A 10,690-nucleotide genomic window follows, 5' to 3' on the forward strand; every position below is an offset into this window, starting at 1 on the left:
AATACTTCAAGAAAAGAGATCAGGAATAGAGAGCAGGTCCTAGTCTAGGCTATTTTTTATGCCACTCCCTAAAAATCATATGTTTAAAATAAATAAATGAATACAGTCCTACCATGAAGAATTAAGATACGCCAGTGGGTGGTGCATGCCTGTAGTCCCAGCTACTTGGGAGGCTGAGGCTGGGAGAGGATTGCTTGAGCCCAGGAGTTCAAGGATGCAAAGTGCTAGTCACTGCACCTCAGCCTGGACAACATAGCTAGACCTCATCTCTAAAATAATGATAAGAAGAATAAAAATAATAAAATATCAAGAGAAAGAAAGTAAATAATAGTTCTTACACTTGGACATTTCATAGAGGTGATGAGAATTGGGTAAGATTGTATTTAATCAATTGTTTGGGAAAAGAAAATGCCATCCCAACCAGCGATGGACAGGCATTTTCCTACACTCCTGAGAGAATAAAGTTATTATAAATAAAGGGAAGAATGCAAAAGAAAGCCCACATGTTATGGGGAAAAGTGGAAAATGGGCTGAGCCTGAATGTACCATATTTATCTGACAGATATTTGTGTTTCAGAGATGGAATTGATAATTTTTTATTGTGCCCATTGGATAATATAATAAGTATTATGACATTATGATCATAGGGAAAACAACCCAAATAAAAATGGAAGATAAGATTAGAAAGAAAGCATTTCATAATAATGGTGGAACCAAGTCTTATTTTGTAGGTGGAACCAAGTCTTATTTTGTAGGTGGAACGTGGGGTGGTGAGATCACTTTTTGTAAAAAGAAAAAGAAGCAAAGACATGAAAGAAATTGCATTTGATTTGAGAAGTAACACAAATTAATTCATTTAGCTTTTCAAATTTATTAAGAAAAAAGAATTAGTAGAGGTAAACAGTGAAGGGAAATGTTGCATACAAGTAAAGGTAGCAATTGAGTTTGTTCTGATCAGCAGTCACATTTGTAAAAATCAATTTATTATGTTCCTATCTGCAGTCAAATTGGAAAAAAACCTTGAATTTCTGGAAGGCTGAGGAAAGATTTCAGAGAAAAGACAAGGAGGAAGCGATTTGAAGGAAGGTGGAAAATATGAGAGGGAAATGTTTGCGGATGGGCAGACTCAAGTGAGCGTGAGCATGTGCAACTTAATTCATTCTATTATTTAAATCATCAAAATAACTTATTTCTTCCTTTTCATTATAGGTCCACCGGAGCAGGGTTCAAGTTGCCAAATCAGTGGGTTGATGGAGGTTACATATTCATAACAGGAAGAGCTTCTGAATTTACAACACACTCTGAATGTACAACAGCAGCGGATGAGTCACAGGTGAAGATGGTAGGAGTAATGAGTAATTGGTGTGAATTTTGAAACACATGACAGTAATATTAGCTGTACTTCTTTTGGAAAACAAAGGCTTGTGTTTTTAAAAATATTTTTTAAAATTCACCAGTTACTTTTTTACTTTAAAGGATATGACTCTTTAAAAGAGTTGAATAATACAGTTCAGTACTAATTTATGATACAGGAAACTGACAAACATTTTAAACTACATGAAGCAGATTTAAAATAGATATGTAAACTCGGCTATAATTGTGATCTCTCTCTTCAGTTCTCAATTTATTTACTTTGGTGCCCTTGTAGGCAAGACTTCCCCCACTCTTTCATTCTTTTCTTTTCCAGACAATTCTCCTAGCATTTTTCTGCCTTCCACTTCTAGGTTGACTCTACAAGCTACTAATTTTTTTTTTTTTTTTTTGAGACAGAGTCTCACTTTGTTGCCCAGGCTAGAGTGAGTGCCGTGGCGTCAGCCTAGCTCACAGCAACCTCAAACTCCTCGGCTCAAGCGATCCTCCTGCCTCAGCCTCCCGAGTAGCTGGGACTACAGGCATGCGCCACTATGCCCGGCTAATTTTTCTATATATATATTTTTAGTTGTCCATATAATTTTTTTCTATTTTTAGTAGAGACGGGGTCTCGCTCTTGCTCAGGCTGGTCTCGAACTCCTGACCTTGAGCGATCCACCCGCCTCGGCCTCCCAGAGTGCTAGGATTACAGGCGTGAGCCACCGCGCCCGGCCTCAAGCTACTAATTTTTAGCAACAATTCTCTTAGTCATGGATAATTTAACCCTTAGTTCTAAGTCCTTCAAGATAAGTAATATTCTTAATCCCAAGAGCAACATCTTACAGAAAATCATAAGACAGTAAGTAAATATGTTTTATACTGTAAATTAACCACACCTGTGTGAAAGGACTAGTAGGTGATTGCATTAACCCCTGGGAGAGGGAATAAGCAACTTTCTTAACAAAAAGTTTAAAAATAGATTTGTTTTCCTAAAAAAAAAGAAAAAAGTTGAAAAACAGCACAAAGATTTCCCATATTCCCTTCATCCTGATTCTCTGTATGCTAATATTTTAATGTATTTACATTAGTATTCTTTAGCATATATTAATAATACTTACATGCATACTGTATAGGTATATAATATAAAATACATATTATTCATATTATTTTTCTGAACCACTGGAGAATGAGTTTCAGACATAATCCTCCTTTACCCCTGAATTATTCAGTGTGTGTTATATAAACACCACACAATTATCAAAATCAGGATACCAACAGTGATGTAATACTATGATCAAATCTGCAGGCCTTATTTGAATTTTGTCAATGACGTCACCAACATCTAACATAAGAAAAAATATATCTATGGATATGTCTATATCTCTGTATATCATACCTTGTGTTTATTTGGCATGTCTCCTTAGTCTCCACTAATCTGGAAGTGTGTGTTTTTAATTCAGTCTTGATATTTATTAGCTCACAAGTAATTGCACGTTAGTGTTTCAAATCTTGGTCTTTTCAGTGTGTTTATGTCTTCTTCTAGACCTCGTAGGCCTGGTTACTGCATCTTTTTACAAGTGCAGGAGCAGATTTATGTGCTTTCAGCCTGAGGTTATTAATTTGTACTCTTGAGCAGCTGCTACTGTCAGCAACTAGAGGGGGTATTTTTAACTTTTATGTTTTTTTTTTTTCCTCAGGAGGTACCATGGTATGGTTTATTTCAAGGTTTGGGCTCCAAGCAATAAGTAAATTTTTAAGCAGCTGATGGGAGTATAAAGTGCCAGAGTATAGAATCCCCATCCTACACAAATAAATATAATGCATTATAGAAAGAGCACTTTTGGTTAAAAGAAAGAACACTGCAAAAAAAAAAAAAAAATGTAGGTACACCCTTATAGACAAGGGTACTAATAATTTTTTCCTGAGTTTTTTCTTACAGAGATCAGTTGATTTGAAAACAGTCTTTGACCCTGGATTCAGGGCACATTGAGTTCTATTTTATTGCTTATGTGTTTGCTTAGAAAATTTGCTCTGGGGTCCCTATTGCATCATGGGAGGAAACATCACAGTTTCCAAATAAAAAGAAGGCATACTCGTCAGTGGCTATAATCAATTGTTTCATCAGAGAAAATTGGGATGCTCCAAAATAAGAAATATGTGAAGTCTTTTTCAATAAATTATCAAATCTATGAGGTCCTGAGCTTAAGAAAAATATATAGTAAATAGATACATGATTGATTGATAGATAGATAGATAGAGCCATCTGTACTGGGAGGATTCTATTATTCCAAGGATTCCGTTGGCCATAATGTACAAAATCTCAGAAGGTATCCTTTTGAAACAAGATATACTTTATGAGGCTTATCTCTGCATATTCAATAGTTTTACATAGGCCTCATAATCCTTTCTCTAAAAATTATTTAAAAATAGGGAAGTATTCGATATTTAGCTAAATAATAATAAAAGGTCTGCTTTACATTTTAAGATTATACTGTGTCTTTTAATCTCCCTTCAAAAGATAGAACTTGTAGCTGGCCTAGTTTCAGAGGTCATGCTCTTAGGTGAATAGTCTAACTCGCTGACATATGAGATCAGGTATAGATAATAGGTCCCAGCGCTGGTGTTTTCAAGCTCCAACCTAACAGATCCCTAAAGGTAATGCAAGTTCTCTGGCAGGACCCCAGAATGTGCCAAGGCAGATACATAGAGGGATGTTACCCTGAAAAAAAACAATCCAAACTGCATGGTGCTCTTGAGATAGCAGCCTCTGAAAGAGCCATGGGGATCAGAGGCTCTGCTCAATCTCAGTGAGAGAAGGCTGGATGCCCTGGCAAGTACTGCGAGCCTTGTCTGATGAGGCTGAGCAAAACTACTGACACCCAACAGCTCTTGTGAAGGCCACAAACCAGGCTCCACATAGTGCCCTATTCAAGTATGACATTGAGTGTATCCACAAAGAGCTCATTCCATAATCTTTCAGAAAATGAGCCAGGGTTGGGTTCACAGAATTGGAAAAACAGACATAATTCTCTCACTAAGTTCTCCTTAGAATAGAGGAAAGTGAAAAGACAGGTGTGGTTAAATCAAAGAACATGCAAGCCAGTGGTTGGTTTGTTTTGTATTTATTTCTTTTCAAAAAATGGAAATGAGAAGTGAATAGGACAGAAAAAGCATCCTGTTATAGGAGCTTCTGAACCTTTAAACATATGTCAAGACTTTCCTTTTAGTCAGGGTAAATAAACCTAGCTACTTCAACACACCCCAGTAATTTCAGTAGCTTAATGTTTAGTTTAGAGGTTTATTTCTCATTGTCATTTAGTGAATTTGGAGCAGTCTTTAGGCAATTTTCCTCCAAAATAAACCAGAAATTTAAACACATTCCAACTTGTGTATTCACCACCTTTAACATGTATGACTCCCAGTTGCTAAAGAAAGGGAACAGAAGGAATTAGTGAACAGATAAGGGTCTTATGCCAGTGCTAAAGGTAAAATACAGCACTTCCACACGTTGGCCAGAACTCAGTCACACGGACCTCACTTAACAATAAGAGTATTGAGGAGCATTTAGACAGCCTCTGCTGCAGCCCACTTGAGAGGCATGTTTGATCAGTAGATCTAGGAGACTCTCATCTGAGACATCTCAATTCTACCAGAGGGAGTAGAAAGAAAGCTTATTCTTCCTAGGGTCTTGTATTCATAATTACATTTAAAATAAGTCCCTAAAAACAGTATTTCATGTCAAATCAAATACTACTTTTTTGTCTATGCTCGTTTATAATGGTGAATGGTTATATTACTTCTCTATTTTGGAGACTGCAATCATAGCATAGAAAAAAACAGAACAGCTAATGTAACATGTAACATATGTGGTTATAAATTAATGAGCTTAATTTGTTATGTAACTGAAAATATGCCTCTAATTTATAAGTATACCTCTACTTCATCACTTCCTCATGGCATCATATTTTAGTTTCTATCTTTAAATACTGTCCCAATTTATCATATCTTCCATCAGACCTGATAAGGAACATCTTTCAATAATAATAGAAAAGATCAATGAATAGCAGTATTTTGGTACTTGTTACTACACTTAAACATACTAAAATCCAAATAAGAAACCAGGAGTGAACAAAGCTACAGTTTCCTTTATTGAAATTTTTGACTTCCGGTTGATGTGAATAGACTTGATAAAAAATAAACCTCAGGCTAGCATTCAATTATTAATAATAATATCCTCAAAACATTTACATTATATTCTTTTCCTGTTCATTGCCTTTGTCAGTCTTACAAATATTTGTTTCTTCTAACTCTTCAGCATGGACAAAATAAATAGCATCCAGCCTCTTGTCTGGCTCCAATAATCCGTTTCTCTTAAATAGAAGTATTCATAACAAAGGGTGGCCCTTCATGGCTGGTAACAAAAGTAGGTACCTTTAAAATCCTAAAAGAATTCAAAGAGCTAGGGAGCATCAATGATGCCATGAGAAAATGTTTTACAAAACAAAGTAAGTCTTCACATAAAAGAAATATATTTACTTAGGTAAAGGCATTTTAGAAAAACAAAATACACACCAAAGGTAAATACCATAAGGCATGGTAACAATAGATTCCACACTCTGAGAGGAGAGGATATGAACATGGAATGACAATCAGAGCCAAAAGCAGTCACCAGGGCAACAACAACAAATGCTACATAATTGTAAAACTATTTGCATATATGAGCAATTGAAACTACAAAGACTGATATTTTTTTTTGCAAAATCTTTAAGAATCTAGAAAGTAAATTTTAAATCTTTTTGTTGTTGTTTGGAAAGGTCTCCATGTGAAACATCTTATAAATAACATCTAATTAATACTTAAATTACCTCTAATGCGAATGATAAATAAGATTTCCTGTCCAGACAGTCTTGAAGTTGCATAACAACTTCAAGAAGTTGTTTTGTCAAAACAAAAATTTCACTGAACAATTAAACAGGCAAGGAATGCTTTGTTCCAGGCCATTGCAAAGCGGAGAGAGGCCAGAACTCAGTCTGAGCTGAACTCTAAGAGCTTGAGACTTGTTAAGAGCTGGAGTTGGGAGCAGAGGGACCATAGGCCTTCTCCGTGTGCTCGTGGGCTTGATTCAGAGGAAGAGCAAACTTCTTCATACCTTTGTGACAAGAGTTACTTTACAACTTGGAGCAAGGGGCCCACCTAATTTAGGTTCCTACCCTCCTGCAAAGACATGGGCACTAACTTCTTTGATGATTACACTTTAAAGTGTGGTTTCCAGGTCCTTGAGAAAGACATTTCAGGGTTGTGAAACTGGCAACAGGCCTTTAGAAAAATTTACATCTCATGGGGCAGGGAAAGAAGTCTTTTAAGGTAAATAAGAGAAAGCAAATTAGGGCCTCCAATCAGGAAGAAGCCAATTTTTCAACATGTACAACTATTATGTATCTATAATAATTAAAAATAAAAAAACTTTTTAAAACTAAAAAAAAATTACAAAAGCAATTCATGTAACCAAAATGTTTATATCCCCTGTAATACTCTGAAATTACAAAAGAAGAAAAAATTATATATATTTAAGGTGTACAACTTGGTGATTTGATATAGTTATACACTGTAAAATAGCCATTGCAATCAAGCTGATTATAATGCCCATCAGCTCACATATACCATTTACTTTTTTCTTTTTCTTTTCTTTTCTTTTTTTTTTTTTTTTTTTTTTTGATGGTAATAACACTAAGATCTAACCTCTTGGAAAATTTCAAATATACAATATAGGTTACTATAGTTGCATTGCTGTACATTAGAGCCCCAGAACTTCTCAACTTTCATAACTGACACTTTTTACCTTTTGACCAACACCTCCCCATTTTCCCTTCCCACTGGCCCCTCGTAACTACCATTCTATACTCTGTTTCTTTGAGTTTTGCTTTTTCAGATGCCACACATAAGTGAGATCATGCAATGTTTGTTTTTCTGCATCTGGCTTATCACTTAGCATAACATATGTCTTCCAGGTTCATCCATGTTAAATAATCATTTTAAAATGTAGCCATGCTCAAAAACAAGGTAAATCTCTATGTGGATTAGAACAAAACCCAGAAATATACAGGGGTGATTGAGACTGATCTTGAGACTTACAGAGTAATAATATACACTAATGGGAAGACTATACAACAACTTTAGGTTACTATTTCTGGAAAGGGAGTGAAGGAAGAGTATATTTGGGGAGAGGCTAACCTATCATTATAATGCTTAATTTTAAAAATTAAGAAACAAGCCACCAGTAATCTTGTACAAGTTACATTTCCTTTTACAGCACTCTTTCTTGTTAGTAAGACTGGTTTACTAATATTTGCTCAGAAAGTCACAAAGAATTGTGCATGTCAAATTAAATCATATACGTGAAAATACTTTTTAAAAAGTGAGTGCAATAAATAAACATTGTCTACTATGGGTCAGATGAACAGCTCAGTCACACTAACCAGTATGAAAAGTTTTCCAGGCTTACCTAAAAGCATGCATGCATTCTAGTAAGGAAAATTGGTCTACAATAAAATAATTTGCATCAAATACTCAAAGCACTGTAAAATCTATGTGTAGTATGCAGGGGAGCACAAAGAGAGAATGACCAACTCTGTTTGCAGGAGTTGGGAAAGGTTTTACAAGTAAAGATAACATTTAACTAGATTTTGAAGTTAACTTGTAAAGAGGGTGGAAAATTGTCCCAAGCAAAGGAGATTGTGGGTCTAAAACTGGTTGAAGGTCTTAATTATGAGGAAATCATGTAGACTATAGTTTGTTGGAGCATTGAGTTGGAGATGGGGTAATTAGAATGTGGGTTGGAGCCATCTGCAACCCTAAAGACACACCATGCCTGCTGTCAGTTACAGAAACTTGTCTGGTATATGGAAAGTTGGGGCATTTGCAATACCTCCTTGTGGATAGTCTTTATGCGGTTCCATTTTATCTACATGGACCCAGCCTATAAATCCCATCAGAGCTTCCCCTTCCTGGGCCTTCATGGCCCTCTGACCTTGACTTGCCCCTTCCCTGCTCCAGCAGAAGTTCCAAGAGTTGAGCTGAAGCATAACTATTTTACCTCCTTATTACTGCTAATGCTGAAAATATACAAATACTACCTTTAGACTTTTAGTGTCATATGTGGGAAGGATGAATGTTAGGGTGGGGTTTAACCCTACCAGCAGCTTTTGTTAGATGAAACATCAGAAGGCTTACTATTTTAAAAGGTATTTGTCCTTATTCAGTCTCTCAGAGCTCAGAATGTCAGCTGCTCCAAAGGACATTGTTCTGTGTTGAATATAATGAAAGCTAGGCTTTGTGCTCTGTGACAATAATTGGGAATATTCTTAAATTTGACTGGCTGATGGGGCATGAAATTCAATTACTGTTCATTCAAGTATTGTTTGAGCTATACAAGTTTGTTCTTTTGTAAAATTTAACAAATGAAAAGGAAGTAGAGTGTTTTCCAGTTGAAAGATATAATTGACATTGTTATTCTGTAATTATAATTACCCTTATAATCCATTACCTTTTGAAGTTTGGTCTCCACAAAAAATTGTAAAAAGGAGAAAAATATAAAAGAATAAACTTGAATAGTTTGACTAGATCACATACATCAATTCAGAAAGTTTTTCAACTTAAAATTTTAAGGCAGTTACCTTTAATATAAATAAATTAGGAACACATTTTGTCATGAGATCAAATCTCATTTAATTATTCCATCAAAGATAGAGCCTTTCCTCTAAAATACTGATGTCACATCATAAATCATTTTCTCTTAAACCAGCATCTACCTTCTCATTAGTTTCCCTAGTACCCAAATAATTTCATTCTCTCTGCAGACATGAAAATACTGGATCAATCTTTCCTTTGAAACTTTCAATTTCCACGTAACAGATTATAGTTATTTTGGAGAATAGCTACAATTTTCTTATCATCTTAGAAAAATAGAATCAATTATTGGTTTTTACGAAAGGATTCTATTTTGATTTTTATAAGCCTTTAATTTCTATATATATTAAAAGTGCTGGTGTTTAATTTAGGGTTCACTTGGATTAGAATATAAAGCATAAACATTGCTTACCATAACTTCGTAGATCTATATTTGTAAACAGCCATTTGGTTTTACTTAGAAACTTTGCTAATATCAAGCACAATGACTACAGGTGAGCAACATAATCTTTCTTACAACCATATCACTGAGTAGGTATAGTCAACAGTAAATAATTTCAATTTTGTTTTCACACTCAAACAACTATTAGATCAAACATTTGAATAACTTTGGTCTCCCAGAAGTTAAAACTAAACATTAAGTTGAAATACCATGTCAGGAAAAGAGTCTGGATTTTGTTATTTGTTTGTTTTTTTATAATTTAATATCAACTTTACAAAGCAATCATTTACATCATGAAATGCACCCATCCTAAGTGTATTTTTTCATAAGTTTAACAAATTTTATACTGTATATCACCAACAATCAAGATACAGAATATTTCTAGTTCCTTCATGTCCATTCCTAGGTAATTATTAAGTATCATATCATACTCAACATGCAGCCTCAGAAAACAACTAACCTGTTTTCAATAAGTGTTGATTACAGTTGTATTTTCTAGATTATCATATAAATGGAATCATGAAATATTTACTCTTTGGTGTCTGACTTCTTTCATTCAGCATAATGTTTTTGAGATTCATCCATATTGTTATGTTTATCTGTAGTTCCTTTTTTATTGCTGAGTAGTATTTCATTGTATCAATACAACACAATTATGTATGTATTTTCTAGCTTATGAATATTTGGCCTGTTTTCAGTTTTGGGCAATTATGAATAATTCTATGCACTATGTATATGAGAATTTACTTCTGTGCTCATTTCTGTACCCAAGTATTTATGCTCTGTTAATCAATTACCTGGTCTTATATTATCTTAAAGATATTTTCTTTATCATTGCTTTCAGCACATTGGTGAAGTTGTGCCTTGTGTTTTCTTCATGTGTGTGTGCTTGGGTTTTTCTCGCTATGAGTTTATGGAACTTCTTGTGTGGATTTATTGTTTTAATCAAATTGGGAAAATTTTGTCTTTATTTCTTCAAATATTTTATCTGTCTCACCATCTTCTCTCACTATTTAAATCCAATCACACTTTTGTTAAAACACCTAAGAACACTTAAAATTGTTGCACAGTTTACCAAGACTCATGATGTTTTAATCTTTTTTTCCTGTCTGTGCTCCATTTATTTCTTCAAATGCACTAATCCTTTTTCCTCAGCTTCTTTTGCTGTTATTCTGTTCAATAATTTTTTTTTTTGTCTTTCTGTGCCTGGTT

At 34.6% G+C, this 10,690-nt stretch overlaps 1 protein-coding gene across 1 annotated transcript in view; it reads right to left on the reverse strand.

The window, feature by feature from the left end:
- LOC138383158 (glutamate decarboxylase 1-like) overlaps window positions 1–8,366 on the reverse strand; it is a 48,591-nt gene extending 40,225 nt beyond the window's left edge. Inside the window, exon 1 of the mRNA XM_069467835.1 lies at window positions 8,276–8,366. Coding sequence (XP_069323936.1) covers window positions 8,276–8,366 — 91 coding nt within the window. The remainder of the gene's footprint in view (window positions 1–8,275) is intronic.
- Between the last annotated feature and the right edge of the window lie 2,324 nt (window positions 8,367–10,690).

This window comes from Eulemur rufifrons, chromosome 5, assembly GCF_041146395.1.
Source record: "Eulemur rufifrons isolate Redbay chromosome 5, OSU_ERuf_1, whole genome shotgun sequence".
In the NCBI taxonomy this organism is placed as follows: domain Eukaryota; kingdom Metazoa; phylum Chordata; class Mammalia; order Primates; family Lemuridae; genus Eulemur; species Eulemur rufifrons.